Source organism: Balaenoptera physalus, assembly GCF_965194825.1.
Source record: "Balaenoptera physalus genome assembly, chromosome: 9".
NCBI classification, from domain to species: Eukaryota; Metazoa; Chordata; class Mammalia; order Artiodactyla; family Balaenopteridae; genus Balaenoptera; species Balaenoptera physalus.
The window spans coordinates 100,903,140-100,923,382 of NC_138888.1; the positions used below are offsets into that span (position 1 = coordinate 100,903,140).

At 38.0% G+C, this 20,243-nt stretch overlaps 1 protein-coding gene across 22 annotated transcripts in view; it reads right to left on the reverse strand.

The window, feature by feature from the left end:
- Nucleotides 1-20,243, reverse strand: part of FAM135A (family with sequence similarity 135 member A) — a 119,902-nt gene that overhangs the window by 45,737 nt on the left and 53,922 nt on the right. For 16 of the 22 annotated variants that reach the window (XM_082474088.1, XM_082474072.1, XM_082474078.1 and 13 more), the window contains 7 exons: nucleotides 14,475-14,614; nucleotides 14,291-14,361; nucleotides 12,679-12,852; nucleotides 9,623-9,749; nucleotides 8,866-9,019; nucleotides 5,055-5,132; nucleotides 940-989 (listed from right to left, as the gene is read on the reverse strand). In XM_082474088.1, the coding sequence (XP_082330214.1) occupies nucleotides 940-989; nucleotides 5,055-5,132; nucleotides 8,866-9,019; nucleotides 9,623-9,749; nucleotides 12,679-12,852; nucleotides 14,291-14,361; nucleotides 14,475-14,614 (794 nt within the window). Of the gene's footprint in view, nucleotides 1-939; nucleotides 990-5,054; nucleotides 5,133-8,865; nucleotides 9,020-9,622; nucleotides 9,750-12,678; nucleotides 12,853-14,290; nucleotides 14,362-14,474; nucleotides 14,615-20,243 lie in introns of those variants that run through there. The other 6 variants (XM_082474089.1, XM_082474093.1, XM_082474077.1 and 3 more) reach the window with 2 other exon arrangements.

The window sequence follows — 20,243 nt, forward strand, 5'->3', positions numbered from 1 at the left end:
ACACATTAATATTATTAACTTGAGAAAAACTGGATCTTTCAGAGATCATTCACCTTTCCGTCTGGGAGTATCATAATGTTTATTCATCCAAACTTCCTTTAATATGTCAGTGAAACACTGTAGATTTTTTTTTCCATATTAATCGCAAACATCTTATTAAGATTATTTCTAAGCATATATAATTCTTTGGGGCAACTATTATAATGACATTAGTGATTTTTTTAAAGAAAACACTTATCTTACTTGAACCGTGGGGAAAGCCTCTAGGATAGTACACAAAATTGTCTACCCTGCCTATGTATAATTTTACAAGGAGAAGGTAAATACCTTTTTCAAAGGGGTCAAGTCCTCATTTAAATTTACATACAGAAATACAACCCGAAGTCAATATATTTTTGTTTGATTCATGTCTCCGATTTCTTCCATTAACATAGCTAAACAAGAGTAAAATACATAGGGATCCTAAAATAGTCAAAACATTTAGTTCCATGGGGAAGAAAAAGGAAAAATAAAAATCTGTTCAATTTAGTTGCAAGAATGAGCTAGTGGAAAAATGGTCTGAGACAAACTGATCTCTTGAAATAAACTTTCATTTCTAAACAATATCACTTTACAAAAATATGTAAGTTTAAGTAATGCTTAAAAAAATTTTTCCAGAAATTCTTTGAGTGAACTAATAAGAGAAAAAGGACACTTCTGATCAGTTAATTGTCTTTGCTATTTCATTTATATGCACAATAATATACATTTTAAAGATAATTTAACTTCACGTTCAAGTCAAATGTTGTTTGATCAACTAAGTTGTGTTTCTACCTAGATCAACAATTTTATCTTTGCATTTTAGAAAGGATAAAAAATTAATATTTTCTTCAATAAAATACTTAGAAAACAGAATCCACTCAAATAACTTGGTAACGTGAATTTTAAAAATGCAAGTACCTTGACTTCTTCACATAATTCAGTAAGTCGCGCTTCCACATCCATTTCCTCTGAAAGGAGTAAAGAGTAATTGGAGGAAGTATCTCAATGTTAGCTCTGTAAACTGTTTTTGAAATTATAGAAATAAATTAAATTACCTTTAAAAAACCAGAAGGTTGCAAAATATCCGGACTATATTAAATGAATCAAATTTCAATGTTATATATTTTTCTAAACACATTAATCATGCAGGTAATGTGATAATTAGTAAATTCTATGTACTGATTACAGGCATACCTCGAAAATATTGCAGTTCGGTTCCAGACCACTGCAAAAGAGTGAAAACTGCAATAAAGCTAATTACATGAATTTTCTGGTTTCCCAGTGCATATAAAAGTTACATTTACACTATACTGTAGTCTATTAAGTGTGCAATAGCATTATGTCTAAAAAAACCATGTACATATCTTAATTTAAAAATATTTTATTGCTAAAAAAATGCCAACCATCATCTGAGCCTTCAGTGAGCTGTAATCTTTTTGCAATAGTAACATAAAAAATCACTGATCACAGATCACCATAATAAAATAATGATAATAATGAAAAAGCTTGAAATATTGACAGAACTACCAAAATGTGATACAGAGACACAAAGTGAGCAAATGCTGTTGGGAAAAATGCTGCCAACAGACTTGCTTGCCGTAGGGTTGCCATAAATCTTCAATTTGTGGAAAACACAGTATCCGTGAAGCGCAATAAAGTGAGGTATGCCTGTATTAAGTAGCAGGTTTCTGTTCTCATAAGAGGCTAACACTGTCACGGAACTACTGACTATATACCTCAAGTAACTTGCACAACTGCATCACAGAAAAGATAAAACATACAACTAAGGTTTTATTGCATTTCACACATTATAAATTCCAGTGATCTTAGTATTTTGTATTACATATGTACACGCTTCACTTTTTACAAAAGCTTCGCTTTTTACAGTAGCTACAGTTCAAGTCAAAATAATTTTTATAACCAAAACATATATAAAGCATGCCTGGAATATAAGCTGTTTAATGAAAATGAATGACAAAATCCTTTTCGACAAAAAGTAAGTTTATATTTTAGTTTAATAAATTCAGTTTTCTATCAGACAGTCTAAAACCGAGGCAATTTTTTCCCATATAATCCTGACTTATTTAATGTATGCTACAACCATTTACAAAGGGGGGTGCAGATTAATTTACAATCAAAATGGTAATATTTACAAAGGAGTACAGAAACTAACAGAATAGAAGACTTATTAGTTACTTTTTGCAGGGAAGACATTTCGCTAAAGCCTGAAATATCATGTTTAGATATACTCAGTTTTTCTTCAGAAATCAAACTAAAATGAGTTCTCCTAAGAGAACTCTAACAGCATAGGGTCAGCACACAACATTTCATAATCTTGTTGCTGTAAGGGAGTTTAACTGATCATTCTCACACAAAAGCAAGAATACATTCTGTGACATCCCTGAATTCATTCACCAGCTCACTGTCTCGTAAGGTACACTGAATGTTTACTACTTGATAAAAAGAATGATAAGCATTCAAATTTGATAAAATAAGCAGTTACACTGATGTGCTGAACACAACCAAGCTATGATGGGAACAACACTCTGTTGGTAATTAAAACCAGGAGGACACACAAATGTTTTGTAATTCACAAAATATATAAATAACCCACTGATAACTAAAGAAAGCTGCTGAGATTTCAAAAATCATTTCACCGTCAGGTAAATCAGTGGCTTCTAAGGTTAGGTTTTCCAAAAACAAAAGAAAATATCTGGCAGACCCTGTATTAAAATCATAACTTCCATATGCCAACATCTGTTTTCACATCACTCATGATGTTTTCCTTTGATAGAAGAAAATCAGCAAAATTGGTCTTACTGGTTACATATCCTACCTATGAATTTTTAGAAAATGAAAATAAACTTTCTAGAGTTTGATACTCTTTTCTCATCTTTACATACAAGAGCCTAAGTGCAGAAACTGGTCCATTTGCATTATGGTTTGTGAGAGCTACTTCAATGCAAACACCTTCAGGGATGCTTAAATGCAAAACTTAACTTCAAAACCTTTGAGTTGAAATGATTTCAACATCATTTAGGATTTTAACTGAGCTTAATTAATTTTTCTTTTAAAAATGCCTATATATCTATTTATACAATTTTATAGAAATGTATACAGGTTATTTTCTTACAATTTTTCTTTTCGGAAGCGCCATGCGGTGGGATCTCAGTTCCCTAACCAGGGACTGAACCCGGGCCATGGCAGCGAAAGCCTGGAATACTAACCACTAGGCCACCAGGGAACTCCCTACAAACTTTTTTTTAACTTGGCTCCTCCTGCTAATCGAAGGTGGCAGCTTAGAACACATCCTTCCATATTTTCAAATATATACATATATGAGAGCTGGAGTCACTGTTTTACAAAAATGGGTGTATTTTACAAACCTGCTGCAATTTGCTTTTTTTTCTCTCAGCAGTACTCCATGTAAATGGGATATGCAGCCCTAAAGCACTTTTTTCAAATGGCTGCATAATATCCCTTGGTGTGGGTACCTCAAAGTCCATTCTTTGCTGAATGATGGGCATTTATCTTTGTTTTCAGTGTTTTGCCACTAAGAATACTGTGATCAACATGCGTGTACATATACCGTTACATACGAGTACTCCTTTCCGTGCTACAGATGAACAAAAATGGAGTTGCTAGGTCAAAAGGTAAATGTATCTTAAATTTATCTTCTAAATCTATCCACCCTCTCATCTACTCATTCATTCAACAGATATTCATAGTTCAGATAATGCCAATACACTGCTAGGAGTTAAGGATAAAAGATATCTCAAAAAAAGTGTTATTTAACTAACTTCACTATGTTTTAGTTTTGAATCAAGTCTTTTCCCACCCAATCAAATACTGGGCCCTTCTTTATATAGGCCTTATTATATGAGCAGCGTTTTTAAAAATTATTTAGCATGCTCACATCTAAATTGATAGGCTGACAATACAATAGTTAATGAGAAGTATATTTTTATTGCTAAAAAGAACACCAAAACATGTCATAAACGACCATAATTTCACACCATGAATTCTTTAATTTTATAATTAAGTTACTTAATGAGAATACAAAATTATATTCTAAAATAATGATCATAAATAAATCTTCAACCTTTCTTTTTTCCTTCCTGATAAGAAGATAAGTTTCTCGCTTCAGAGTTTTAGTGAAAACTGACCCAATTTAAGTATTTCTGGGCTAGTTTTCATTTGAGAAATGTGGAGAAAGATTTTGGCTCCTTAATTTCCTTTTGTCCATACTTCTGAAAACTGAGAAACAAATGCTGTGATCTAATTTTATTTTTTATTTCTACAGCTTTTCGTAACTTTCAAAAAAAATGTAATAGTGATGGTCTATTCAACGCCAAGTAAAAACTTTCAATATACTTATGGAAAGATAATAAATTAAGTACTATTGCTGTTCAAGAACAAAAGTCTATAACATATAGGGAAATATATCAATAAAATAATGAGATCACAATATTTCCTTTCAAATGTGTAACATATCTGGATAGTGGTGACTTGATATTACTGTATTTTGCTTTTTAAACTTAGAACAATAAAAAATAAATACAAATTGACTCAAAAAACAAAGCCAGATACTAAAGATGCTTCTCTCTTTAATTCTATAATGCATGAAATTAGCTTCGGTTTTTAAACCACATTTTATTATCCTTAGCCCTACCCAAAGACAAACTGACTTTGAACAAATTTAGGCATTACCATTAAACCAACAAATTCTGGCAATGAACATGGTTTCCAAAAAGTGCTCTTTGTAGGAACTCTAAAATGAGTATGTTAAAAGCCAAAGAAATCTTTGCATTTAACATTTCCAGTTTTAAATAAAAACTTCAACATTAAAATTAATTACAAATTAACCAAAGCTTATCTACAAACCAAATTGATTCTAATAGTAAGTTCTTAAATAAGGGTGGTAGGAACATACAATATTAAGAAATACATATTTATGAAATTTGACACTAATTTAAAGCAAAGTTTCCTGCTAATTAAAAGGGATTGTTTACTTAACCTATTTGTAAACATACCTAGACAGGTGTCTTTCTGGGTTGGTGGCTGTTTTCTTCTGAGAAGGCGCTCATAAAGGACCTGCATGTTGGCCTTGGCTAGTTACAAGGATTGCACACAGCACTAGTTACTATACTCCTTTTACAATAAAATTTATTAGAATTTTCCAATTTGTTATTAATAGTTTTAGTATTGATCCGATAGTGCAGTTAGATTAGAACACTAAAGCAAAATCTTTCAGTTAGTTAATTAGCTTATTAGAATTACAAATGATGTACATTCACGTTTATGTTACTTTGTTCTTTTTTCTATTTAAGTGTATGTGCCACTCAACATTTCATAATCCAATATTATTTTTATGTTTTAATTTCTTAAACTCAGAATTTTAGAGTTGGCAGGGGTCTCAGAGGTCAGCGAGGTCAACCCCCTGCCTTTACAAGTGTAGAGACCGGGTCCCCAAAAGGTTACATGACTTGATAAAGCCTAGATTCCAGAATTCCTGACACCCATTTTCAGTAAGAGTTCCTTGCACCAAACCAATATTTAACTGTACGTCATCAAAAAAATGTACATCATTCATCTACGAGAAAAGAAAAAGACACAAGCAGAACAGAATTCAAGGCATTAATTTTAAAAAGGGAATAGAGTTTAGATACACTCCTCACACCATGGTGGAATTTAAGACTTTTAAATATATACATATTTGAAAACTCCAGAAAAGTGCTAAATAGTAGAAGGAAATAGAATACATCCTCTAATCAAGAACTACTTTACAAACTTACTAAAACTGGTGAATATAATGATGTTTAGTCAACAGTGTTTTACAGAAATATTATCTAGTGCCTACAATCTAATTTTGCTAGGATAAAAATAAACAATGTTAATAGTTCAGAATATGCAATAGCTTTATTTTGAATAGTTAATAATATTTTTAGGTGTTTTCCTAGAATATGCATTCAAGAATAAACTAAAATTCACAATAAATAGAAAATATAAATAATGAAAAGTTTAAGAATAACACAAAGTATCACTGATAAATATTTACTGAAGATGAATCTTGAATTTAAAAATCCCTAGGAAACTACTATAAAGTATGTGCTGATGTCTATGTACTTTTCAATTATCAACAAAAACTGTATTGTGCTATTTCATTCATTCATCCATTCAACAAATATGTTTTGAGTAAACACCATGTGTAAGGTACTAATAATTTTATTCTACCACTACTATTTGCTTATTTGAAACTGAAGTCTAGGGGTTTGCTTTAGAATTTTATTTTCTGATAAAATATTTTAAGCAAATAATTTGGAATAAAATTGATATTCATTTAGTAACTGACTCCTGAAATTAAACATAAGGGCTCTTTTAATTATGATATTTTCTACATTATATTCATAAGCCCAAAGTAATATATATGTGCCATAAAAGCCATCCTTACCCCAAAGTAAAAACCTTATAAATAAATGAATTATCATACTGAAGTTAGATAAATTAGCGCTAATACTGTCTAAGCTATTTGAAATAAATCTTTGCCTTTGAAAAGAGATGCTTGTTTCCTTTAAACATTATTTCCTTTTGTACAGAAATATTTTTTTATAAGTTAAAATGTGGTTCAAGTGTTTTTCCATTCGGAAACATTACACGTGAAAACTCTTTGAAAATTCCGTGCACGCAGCATGGACAGGCCCACCTCACACAGGGCTCTCTGTACTAACCCACAAGAACCCCACCCAGCTGTGGGAGTCTCTCCTGTCTCTCTCAGTGCTGAACTGACTCCTTATTAAGGGAACGGGGATGTCAAAGCTCTTGAAAGACCTAGAAGAGGCCTGCTCTTTCCTCAGCACTTTGCTCAGCCCGAAGGAATTCCTCCGTTAACCAGTTTTCCTCGTGGAGCTTCCTCACACCTTCTGCTTTCTGGATGCCCTCCTCTTTCCTTCCTGATGCATTCAGCACATCTGGACCCCTTCAATCCTCCTGCCCTTAGAATGGAAACCAGTTTGCATAAACAGTCCCAGTTACTTACAGGTAGTAAGTGACAGCAATGGTGCACACATGCACATGCAGTCCTGAGCACTACACGATGATGCCTCCACGAATTCAACATCCAAACTACTAACAGATTCTCCTATAGAAATGCTATTACATGTGGTTTCTGTGTCATACCACTACTTCTCAGTAACACGGTATCGCCCTTCATTAACATTATGGTTTAATAGTTTTGTGGTCTGACCACTAAACCTAAATTAACCAAAATTTATCATATAATTCTCCTAAGAAAATGTGTTTGAATCCCAAAGAACCAAATTAAAAAATACATGAAGCATTATTTTTCCATTAATTGAGGATTAGTGATAGCTTAAATTAGTTCTATTCTACAAACAATTCTTTCATTTTCAAAAAAGAACATTTTTAAAAGTTTACATTTGAGGCAGTGGTCTCTTAAAGGATTTTCCTAAGGGAAATGGAAGATTCTAAGTACATGAAACAGCAAGGAAAAAGAATATTCCAGAGAACAGTAATCAAAAGGTTTCCGTACTACCATTTTTGACTTGAGGAAGAATACATGAGCAAAAAAGAACAAACATTTTCCTACTGCTTGTAAAACTGGGGATACATTGGGATCCTTGAATTAAGCATTCTAAATAGTCAACTGAATGATATCTGTTTCTAGTCAAGTCAGGAAAGTGTGCACTGAACTGACTGATAATGAAATTAATCCAACCCGTGGGAGCATCTGCTGACAGGCAGCGGTACAACAGCCAGCCTGTTCTCACAGCTGAACCTCAGTGAGGTACAGATCACTTCCTTACAATTCTTTTGTATCTCAAAATAGGCAGTTATAAAAACGGGCTAATTAGTCTCAAACCCAAGAATTATTTTCAGTAACTTGACTATTTTTGATAGTGCATCAATATTGTTAAAAGACTGAGATCCTTGAGGAACAAAGAAATAAATAAGAACAGTGATTAATTTCAGTAAAATTTAAAAAGTAATTTCTGATTTATTCAAGTATGTAATGATGAAAATAATTTATTCTAAAGAGATAATTAAAATGTGCTTTTTATGATGAGCTTATAAAACTTTTATAAGTAAAAGCTTATAAAACTTTCATAAAATGTCTGAATAAAAACATTTTTGCAAATCTCAATAATTTATCTTCTGTGAAGTGATATATGTATTTTGCAAACTACAAGTGGTATACAAAATCAAGGCAATATGATTTTTTATTATGTATTACAATATACATGCAGATATTAATGTTGGACAAAAACCGAAGACTGGTTTTTTAAAATTATTTTTTAAATTTTCAGAATGTTAAAAGTGAGTAATGTTATTATTTTCTGAAATGAAATAAAAGAAATAAGATCTGATATCACTTAAAACCAAACATATTTAAAAAAACGGTCCCAAGTACCTACAATCTGCTGAGACTGTTAAATATTTGGAAGTATGGATTTAATTTATCTTACCTAATCTATCTAATTTCTCTTCCCTATCTAGTAATTCTATGGATAATTACATTTGTTTTCTAGTAAGCTTTCTGCTTGTATTCTAAGAGAAGTAGTAATACTGACATACTGCTTAAAAAAAATCTATCAAAAGACTCATTTCAAACTTAGCACCAAGAAATTATTTCTCAATATCATACAGTTTTTTTAATTTCAGAAAGTAATTATCAAAGATTGAAAAAGATGGAGTTGAGAGAGAAGTAAAAGTGAAGCACATAAACCTAGTTTTAGTATAGAAACTATGGCCAAGCTGATAACTAGCAATATGAGAATGAAGAGAGTGCCTTGAACTAAAGCAGAGGTCTGACTACTTTCAACATACCCAGTTCTAGTTTCTGACAAGAGGGAAGCTCTTCCGTTACCGTAATGAAGTAGCTGTGCAGCCCCTTGAAGGCCAGCAGGAGGGTGGCGCAGAGGGTGTAATGGAAACGGTAGGCGTGACGCAGGAAGGAGTCTGCAATGACGAAGCTGAAGCCCTAAACAAGGAGTCGATTTGGGACACACTGTTAGTAACCAAGAGTCTAAAAATAGCACACTTGAAGCTTAGAAAAATAAAGGATTTACAAGTCACAGTTAATTCTAAACCGGATAAGAAATCTAGCAACATCTTAGGGAGTTGTTCTCGTTCACACAAGTAATTTAAACACAAGAAACTTCGACTGAGTGGTACTCCACTTTTGTAGTCTGAGCCCCCTTTTCTTTCAGGGGAGTAATGGCTGTACTCATACTGCTGCAAGCTGGGTCTCAACTCTGGCAGTGACTCTTTACAAGCACCTTTGCAATGATTCTACCAGTTGTGTGAAGGGAACAGGGGGAGACAGTAAGTAATAAGTTAAAAAAGGCCCCGGCTGTCAAAGATCTCTATCCATTAAGTCTTGTAAAATCTTGAAGTATCAGGTTCGTTTTCAAAAAAACAACTGGAACCAACCAATCTGTTAAGATCATATTTAATTAGATATGTAAGTTGTTGAGCTCAAATAATTAACAAAAGAACGATCACATTCACAAACATAACAGTTAAAACAAATTTCATTCAAAGTAAGAAAGAAAAGAGGATTTATAAACATATCAGTTCTTACGTCTGGTGATAACTGTTTTGTGTAGTTAATACCAAAGACCACACTTTCAAGAGTAGGAATCACAGAATCTTTGTTTTGTGCTGGTGCATTTCTGTTTAACCAAGTAGTCTTCACAGGGCGAGGAAAGCTGGAGGAACAAGCATCACATTATTACTGTCAAAAGCGTCTATTTATAGTGTTAAGTTAAATGTCTACAAAAGAAAGTCTTAGAGGGACAGAATAAAAAGCAAGGGCTTTGCAAGGCCTTGATTTCTAAACTCTTCTTAAAGTAACTTTACAATTTTTCCTTTAAGAATTTGAGGTGAAGTACTGGCTAACTATAAGAAGGCGAAAGCATTTGACTGGTTGGCAGCCTGGCAAAAGGGAAAAGACAGGAAAGTAAATCAAAGGTACCATAAGCAGAGAGCAGCCTTCATGTGCAAAATGAATTTGCTTTGCAAAAATGAAATATCTAGACCCTGGCAACGAGGGTGTCGCAAGCCATTGGTAAATACCACTTGCTATGAAGTGTTTCTTAAAATTGAGTCAAAGAAGCTGTACCTAAAAAAATCAAATATAAGAAACAAGTTATGCAAAAAACAAGCAAAGAAAAATCCTCACCTCAGTTACTTTAAATAATTGATTTAATGCCTATAGTTGGGTTGATCATAGAAATTGTTTTATATAAATATAATATTTAGGGACTTCCCTGGTGGCGCAGTGGTTAAGAATCTGCCTGCCAATGCAGGGGACACGGGTTCGAGCCCTGGTCTGGGAAGATCGCACATGCCACAGAGCAACTAAGCCCGTGCGCCACAACTACTGAGCCTGCGCTCTAGAGCCCGCGAGCCACAACTACTGAGCCCACGCGCCACAACTACTGAAGCCCGCATGTCTAGAGCCCGTGCTCTGCAACAAGAGAAGCCACCACGATGAGAAGCCCGCTCACCACAATGAAGAGTAGCCCCCGCTCACCACGACTAGAGAAAGCCCGAGCACGGCAACGAAGACCCAACACAGCCAAAAATAAAAATAAATAAATTAAAATAATAATAATTATGTTTAAAAATGTAATACTGTAAACTAAAAATTTTTTTCATTTAGTTTAGAGGACTAAAAAGTCCAGCTATAACAAAACTTCAGGAGAAACCCTGCATTTATAGAAGCATAAACAGTGAGGAACACTACCGTTAACAGGACCCCTCTACCAGCGTGCCACCAGCAAAAAGCTTTCCTTCCCCTTGCCTTGCTTTCCTTCCCAACCCTCTCCTTTACAGGCAAAGAAGGGCACAGCTCTAGCAGCAAGAGAGGGGACATCAGAGCCCAGGGCAGTGACAGAAAGAGCAGCAACCCCAGTTGTCACAGGCGCCTCAGTCTCTTCTCCAATCGCCAACCAGAGCCAACAGCTAGTCCTCTTGGCTTCTGATTCTGAGCCAAAAATGTCCTCTCCTTGCAGTGAACGGTCTCTAGGAGATGAGCCGCCTCTCCCCACCAGTCTGTGCAAGAGCTGCAGTACGGCAGGAGGAATCGCACACTGAGTCACCAGGATGAGCTCTCCGTACTCAGCGATTAGAGAGCGGCACTGATAACCCGTTAACCCGAGCTAACCGCTAGGGACCGTTCGCGCATTTCTTCCGAAAAGAAACAAAGCCATTGTTATAAAGAAAAAGGAATGCTAGAAATAGCTTCGTTAGGGATTCTTAATGAAATCACAAAACTAAGAAATTCGGAAAACTACAGGAATGTATTTTATAAACAGATTAAAAACTTTTAGCATTAAAACCTAACAGGCTATTCATATAAAAGTAATATTGTATACTACTTATTCGAAAGTTATATTTCAAAAAAACATACTTTCCTGTCAAAGAAGTTTCATTGAGTTATTATGCTGTTAAGTATTAATTTATTTAATCAACATCTAAAATTGTTTTGAATAAGTTTATAATAAAATTATATATAATCATAGGAACACTTTCCTGTTTACAAAAGTTATAGCAACTGAGAACAAGCTCTCAAAGGTCTAACAGGAAAGACAAAAATGGCAAAACAAGTAGCTCCAGATCTTACTACAGAATAAGGAAGGCAAAGCAGGCCACCAGGAGAAACAGACGTCTTCCTGGCCCCATGCTCTAAAGACATCACAGGACAACACAGGGGAAGTAGGGCTCACAATTTTTACAGCAACGTAAAGACATGCAACAGGCTGTTACTTGGGGAAAGTATGTTAAATTGTCTTGGTTTTCTACAAACTCTGAAGTAGGTAATTCTACAAAATCACCTACTTAGTTTTCTGATAAGTCAGTTTAACATCATAACCCTTAAGCATCATCCCTAACATCAGTTGCTGGAATAAAATTTGCATCAGAAATCGTAAAGTAGTTCAGAAGTCAAGTCAATTTGGAGCCTTTTCACATAAGTTACTGATTTAAAAGTGTCTATCTGTTACCCATGCCACAAGCATGATGTCTTACTGTAAGAACTAAAGAGCCTGAACTGTATTCTTACATTAATGAAAGACAACCCGTCTCCCCATGGAAATGAGCAGAAAAAACAATTATCCCAATGAATTTATCATGATCCAGAATATTATGTACCTTTAGGCTAACATGATATAGTTTAAAATGGCTTATTTAGTAAAGATCCATAAAATTGGTTAATAACTTAGGAAACAAGAATTACTGTATAGATTTAAGAAGATAAATTAGTCTAGAGAAAAGACAAAAAAACTATGAAAAAATGAATACACTTTCCCAGAGAATGAATAGTTACAGTCAGCATTGCATAAAAACAGAAGTGCAGACTAAACAGTGCTGTATGGTTATTTCCATATTGCATTACTTTTCTTGGTCAGTTTATTTGACAAAGAATGCTCCATATTTTTGTAATAAAAAAGTCATCAATCTAATGTTCCCATGCTCTTATATTTTATTAATACTTTAGTATAAAAATGAAAGTATTTATTAAATAAGTGTGACTTTAGAAATTCCTATTTCAGTTACCTTTATCAAAGTATATGTTTTCATTATAAAAATAAAGGACACTATGTAATTAAGGAGCAGGGAAGTGGTTACACTTACCTTATTAGTGGCTGGTGTAGAGCAACCAATGACGCATGGACTGTCACAGACACAACAGAAAGGTGGAAGTAATCAAACATGACATTGACATGGTGATGGAGGCCTCTTTGGAGGCTAAAGTGCAGCTTCAGTGTTCGGCTGCTTATTAGCTGCAAGGCGTTCAGATCATCTGCCCTGTAAAAAGCAACACATTTGCTTATTAGTACGAAAATTTCGTAAAGGCCAACATTTTGTAGCATAGTTTAAACTATCAAAACCTTTAATTACTTAATTATTTTTTAAAAACAGAATGAGAATAATTTTTAAAGCATCACATTTGCATTAGACAGCAATATGAAATCTAACAATAAGAAAATAACCAGATCTTACTTCTAGTTTTCTAACTGTACTTACAGTTTCCATGTTAATGGACTGTTTTTCACTAATGCCCCTACAAAACGAGTCCTTTTTGATACTTTAGGAAATACTCTCATCTTAAAATTTTACTCCATAGGGAATACTGTTTATAATAAAGTTGCAGTACAGTGTAGGTCAAATCCTATTGTGATAAATCCCAAAAGGTGTTTAAAATTGTTTTTATGGTACAAAATTTTGTTATTAAGTGTTGCTCAAAAATAAGCAAGTATCAATAATTGGTATATATTTTATTACAGATATTTAATCTGTCATTAGATTTACACATACAAAAATTGAAACAATGCCATGAAAATATGTCCAAATATGTATCTATTTTTAACCAATACGTACATTATAATTACCTACAGCTAATTAACTATTTACTCATTTCAGCTTACTCCACTTACAGAATTGACTTGGTTTAAAAAAGAATCCCTCAAGGAATTCCCTGCAATAAACAAGTATCACAGAGGACCAGTAGCCACCACGTAAAACATTCTTATTCCTCCGTGGTAGTAAAGAGGACATCTCACAAGCAGACCTTGAGAAACGTAACTGCTTAGACGTTTATCCCACACGTAGTCTGAATTTATATACAATTTTCAAGAAGTATTTCTACAGGTACATTTGAAATGAAGAAAAATCCCACGAAAGTAAAATAGTAAAATGGATCTCTGATTCTTGTTTTACATGAATACAAGCACAGTTTGTCCCTAAAATGTATGACTGTATGTCCAGATGTGTGGACAAGTTCAGGGTAGCCAGTCCTAAAACTTCTTCATGGACTGTGGAAACAACTGTTAAGTCTAAGAGTCATCAGTCTGGATAACTCTCTGAGTATCAAGAGAGTCCCACCTGAAGGTGGCATCACTCATGCCACCAAGAAAGATAAGCCAGTGATGCACTGGAACAGAGCTCGGTTGTGTTTAAATGCCTTAAGGCAGTGGTATTGTATTAACCGTGCAATTTCTAGAGTCTAGGAAATTGTTTCATGTTTCTTCAAGTCGTCTGACTTTGCTACCTGGAGCTCATGGAATCAGCATGGGCACAAAAAAGTACGCCTAACCATTCCCATGAGACTCTCCCAGAAGGGAGAAGGAGTCCAAAGTAAAGAAGGGGGTAGGCTGGGTTCTAAGAAGAAAATGGGGACTCTAATACAGATAGATAACAGTCATGAGTAACTTAAGATTTTTAATTGTTTGATTAGCCTACTTACGAATAATCTCCATCTGTGAAGTGCAGATCCAAGGATAACAGAAAATTCATTTCCTCAAGGGTTTCTTCAATCTGAAGACAAATTATACTATGAGCTGCCTTTTGAATATTTTATAGAAAGTTAGAAATATGCCTTGAGGCTTTACAAAAAATATTTATCTAAATATATATGAAGAAATGTTTACCTTTTTTTCATCCAACAACATTTTAACCTTGAAGATCATGACGTCATTTAAAACAACTTCCTCATTTTTATATAGAATTTGAAATGTTTTACTGCAAATCAGAGAATCATGAACTGAAGCTGGAAAGGCTAAAGTCATACCTAAAACAGATAAGATATGTAATTGACAGGTAAAAGGAAAAATACAATACAACCATACTTTTACTTTACTATACATTTGATTATATTACTCCAATGCCATTATTTTATATAGCAGTATTAGAACATTTCTGAAAGTTTGTTACTTACTATGATAAAAAATGAATAAATATGGCTTCCCTGGTGGCGCAGGGGTTAAGAATCCGCCTGCCAATGCCGGGGACACAGGCTCGAGCCCTGGTCCGGGAAGATCCCACATGCCGCGGAGCAACTAAGCCCGTGCGCCACAACTACTGAGTCTGCGCTCTAGAGCCCACGAGGCACAACTAATGGGCCCATATGCCACAACTACTGAAGCCTGTGAGCCTAGAGCCCGTGCTCCGCATCAAGGGAAGCCACCACAACGAGAAGCCCGCGCACAGCAACGAAGACCCAATGCAGCCAAAAGTAAATAAATAAACAAATAAATTTTTTAAAAAATTTGTTAAAAAATATGAGTAAATAAGTACCTTATAACCATTACAGAACTCTTATACAACTTAATCTGAGAAGGTAAATGAGAAATCTCAAGGTAGATATTTTCAGAGTGAACAGTTGATCTGTATACCACAGAAGAAAGCAATTTAGTTTTCCATAGCTGCCTAGTGAAGAATCTGGTTGGCTTTTGTCCTGCTTGCTGGGAAGCAACTTCTAAACTCTTGGAATAAAGAATTTGGTTGGCTTTTGTCCCTAATTCCTGAGAGTTAGCCTCTAAATCCTTAGAATTTCCCAATGACAGGAGTGTCTCTGTTATTCATGGTGGCCCAGATAGTTTACGGTAAGGTGACGACTCAGGACGGGGGCTGGCCACACCAGTGAGACCAACCATGTGACTGGAAAGTTGGGGTTTTGAGCCACATGCTGTAAGCCCAACCTTCAGGGCAGGGAAGGGGGCTGGAGACTGAGCCATGTGGGTGATGATTCAATCAATCGCGTCTACGTAATGAAACACCAATAAAAACTCTGGACACTGAAGCTTGGGGTAGCTTCTCTGGTTGGTAATACTCTCTACATTGTCACACATAGATTTTTCTGGGTGGGTAATGCATCCTGACCCCCTGGGGGGATAACAACGGACCTCACAAATCTGGGACCCTCCCAGGCCTGGCGCTGGGCATCTGCTCTTTTGGATGGCTCTGATTTGTATCCCTTTGCTATAATAAAACTTTAATAATAAGTGGAGTGCTCTCCTGGGTTCTGTGAGTTGTTCTCGTGAATTACTGAACCTGAGGGGGTAATGAGTAACTCCCAATTTGTAGCCGTGTGATCAGAAGCAAGGGTAGCCTATGGATCCTCAAGTTGCAGCTGGTGTCTGAGGTGAGAGCGGTATCACGGAAAACTGTGTCCTTTACCTGCAAAGTGTGGTCCACCTCTGGGTTGTTGGGTGTCAGGTCATCCCAACAGCCCACTTGCTGTCTTATTACTCAACCCTCCAGAAATAACATGATGAGAAAAGGAGTCAAAGAACCGGGAGATGTTTAATCTGGAGACAATGCACAGAGGGCCTCTCCGTGGGCAGGGAGCCCACAGTGAGACACCAGAGTCCACCTGGAGTGAGGAGGGCGTCCCTGCTGGGGTGGCCTGAGGTCCGAGCCTGTGCAGGTGCCGAGGGCAATCCAGGCAGAACAAGGTACTGGGAGCCCGAGCAGGATGAGGGGGCAACTGCGTGGGAGAGGACCTTAGGCTGGGGGGGAGGAGGGGGTCCTGGCAGAGGGGCAGCCTGGTACAGGGTGCAGGAGTCCCAAAAGGAGGACAGAAACCCCTCTCGGGGGTGCAGGTGGGTGCGGGCAGCGGAGCCCGAGTGAGGGGAGGAGAACGTCCCTGCAGGAGGAGCTCCTGGCGGGAGGGCTGAGCAAGTCCGGGGTGGGGTGAGGAGGGTGTCACACAGGGACGGGGGCTGCAGGAGGTGCTGAAGCCCGAGAGGTGGACGGGTGCATCATGAGGGAGGGAGGCAGTGACAGGAGCTGCTTATGGAAGGGGCTGATCGAGTGAGAAAACACACCAATGGTCAGGAGGGCCAGGTACCCTACTGAAACCTTTCAGGGAAAGCAGGTCCACAGATGGAAAGGGGATACAAATATAAAACGAGTCCTGCGGTTTTGGACTAAACTGGACTAAAATGAGAAATACTCATGTGAACTCGTGGTTTTTACTGCATGTTTAAATAAAGAAAAACAGGTGTGAAAACAGATGTAAATGTGTTCATGTATGTGTAAGTATATATGTATATACACGTACTCACTAGCTCGGTCCACTCACAGGGCCTGAGAACACAGCCCCCGGTACCGGTTTCTAATACAATGCTCCACGAAGAAGAACCAAGGCTGTGCAGAAATGGTTGACTCCAGAGCTGGGGCACACACAGGACAAGATCCATCTGGACCATCTTTTCATACCAGAAAGCAAGTAAGTGCCAGGAGAACGAGGGGACACATCAAAAGGACAGAGAAGCCAGCTTGAAGAGGTTTCCCTGGTCACAGCGGGGATAAACTGAGCGCCAAAGTAAATGACGACAGAAATGGATTAACATGCACTGAATAATACAGAAATTCATAAATCCACACTGATATAAATACATACATACATACCAGAAGTTTGAAGGGAAAAAGAGTGACTTTACAGTGAAGTCTGACAGAGACTTAAATGATCAAGCTAACATCACATTAATGGGACACACAGAAGTCATGTGCCACCTGGTAAGACATATGAGGTGAGTACAGCATTGCTCCTGAGACAGTCGTGTCACACACCACGAGGAAATCACAGACCAATGAGAACTGAAGGACATTCTACAAACCATCAGGGTTACAGTCTTCGAAGGCGTTACAGTCATGAGACTCAAGGACAGACCGAGGAACTATTCCAGAATGAAGGGGACTGAAGAGGCATAGCACTGATTACGAGGCATGATTCTGAACTGACCATTTGCTGCAAAGGACTCTATGGGGAAAACTAGCAAAACTTCAATGGGTCTGAGGATAAAGCGGCAGTAATGTATCGATGTTAGCTTTCTAATTTGATGATTTCATTGGGTTATGTAGGACAATACACTTGTTTGGAGGAAATACCCACTAAAGTGTTTGGGGATGATGGAGCATCGTGTTGGCAAATTACTCTTAAACAGTCCAGGAAAAAAGTTCTTTGTATCGTACTTACAACTTTTCCCTTCACGCATATATGAAGGGAAATCAAGTATCAGAAACTGAACTTCTGTATATTACAGAGAAGAGGAAGAAATTTTCCTTAATGGAAAGTAAATTTTTAATGCACCCAGATAATGCAAACTTAGAATCTGCCGCCTCAGAGAGCGCCAGTAAGGCTGCAGCTCTTCCGCGGGGCTGCTTCTCTTCCACGCTCCTCCCCCCACCCGGCCCGCAGCTCCTGTGCTGCCCGCGAGTGCCTGCAGACATCCTCCGTGTCTCCTCTCTGCAGCCACCTCCACCACCTTTGAATGCCACGTCGTCACACAGTACCCTTGGCACCTTGCTCGTGTCTGCAGTCCCTACAGAGCCCTGGAAGCCCTTACTTCTTGAAGGCTGTATCTCTCTTTTTTTTTTTTTTTTTAATTTTATTTATTTATTTATTTATGTATTTATTTATTTATGGCTGTGTTGGGTCTTTGTTTCTGTGCGAGGGCTTTCTCTAGTTGCGGCAAGTGGGGGCCACTCTTCATCACGGTGCGCGGGCCTCTCACCATCGTGGCCTCTCTTGTTGCGGAGCACAGGCTCCAGACGCGCAGGCTCAGTAGTTGTGGCTCACGGGCCCAGTTGCTCCGCGGCATGTGGGATCCTCCCAGACCAGGGCTCGAACCCGTGTGTCCTGCATTGGCAGGCAGATTCTCAACCACTGCGCCAGCAGGGAAGCCCCGAAGGCTGTATCTCTTAATTCAAGGTTACTTCCTCCCAAACGACTGCAGTCATCACTGTGGGTGAGAAACCTCCCCGATTCCTTCCCTCCCCGACCTCAGGGCTCTTGCCTTGCAGCCCTCCTGGCTCCCACTCCTGCGTCGTCCCCTAGACTTTTACATGGCCAATGACCGCGATCCCTCTGTAACTTAAATTCCAATCGACATCACCTCACACGCCCGCCTTTCTTTCCAGTTCATTCTCTCTAAGACCACCAGTTCAACAATCCTTTGACCCCACTGGATCCTACTCCCCTTCATCGCCCCCTGCTTCCCCTCAAGTCCCCACTTCCCTCCTTACCCACCTTAACCTCCACGGTTCATGTTATCACTCACCCTTGCACACGTCCTGTTAAGGACACATACTACTCTTGCTTTGTCATATTTGCCCGGAGAAATCTCAACCTTTGTAAACCTAACTCTCTGCCTCATCCATACTTGTGTCCACAAGGTGAATGGAGCTGGGAAGAATACACAGCTCTTCTGATGGACCAGACTTCAAATCCACGATCACTAAGCTTAAACAGGCCCTCAGTGCTGCCGAGCAATCACACTAGGTTTTCTGAATCCATTCCCGCTCCACATTCCTAGATCACTATTTCATAGGTTATTTTCTCTGCTCAAACCTAGCCTTCAGTCTCAACTGAGCAGTTTGGTTCTTATTTCATAAGAAGATAAACATAACCAGGTTACTTGGCTCCCTGCACATCTCACTCTCCTGGCTTTTCCCCCACTGCGCAGGCCATGCCCTTTTAATCATTTTCTTTGCTGTGTTTTTCTTATCCAAGAGGAAGCATACCATAGTACGGTTTTTTTGGTTTTTGTTTTTAAATTTATTTTATTTTTGGCTGCATTTGGTCTTCATTGCTGTGTACGGGCTTTCTCTAGTTGTGGCGAGTGGGGGCTACTCTTCGTTGCAGTGCGCAGGCTTCTCATTGCGGTGGCTTCTCTTGTTGCGGAGCACAGGCTCTAGGCGCGCGGGCTTCAGTAGTTGTGGCATGTGGGCTCAGTAGTTGTGGCGCACGGGCTTAGTTGCTCCGTAGCATGTGGGATCTTCCCGGACCAGGGCTCGAACCCGTGTCCCCTGCACTGGCAGGCAGATTCTTAACCACTGCACCACCAGGGAAGCCCAGCATAGTGGTTAAGGACAGATTCTGGTTGAAATTCAGGCTCTGCCACTTATTAGCCCAAATTCAATCTTTTTGTTTGTTTTTTTTTAAACAGGGTCACAGATTTATTTATTTATTTTTGGCTGCGTTGGGTCTTCGTTGCTGCGTGCGGGCTTTCTCTAGTTGTGGCGAGCGGGGGCTACTCTTCGTTGCGGTGCACGGGATTCTCCTTGTGGTGGCTTCTCTTGTTGTGGAGCGTGGGCGCTAGGTGTGTGGGCTTCAGTAGTTGTGGTGCACGGGCTCAGTAGTTGTTGTGGCTTGTGGGCTCTAGAGTGCAGGCTCAGTAGTTGTGGTGCACAGGCTCAGTAGTTGTGGTGCACAGGCTTAGTTGCTCCGCGGCACGTGGGATCTTCCCGGACCAGGGCTCGAACTTGTGTCTCCTGCATTGGCAGGCAGATTCTTAACCACTGTGCCACCAGGGAAACCCCCAAATTCAATCTTTATTAACCTTTCTGTCTTCTATGCCCCACGTCCAGTCCTTAGCAAATCCCATAAGCTCTACCTACAAACTACGCATACC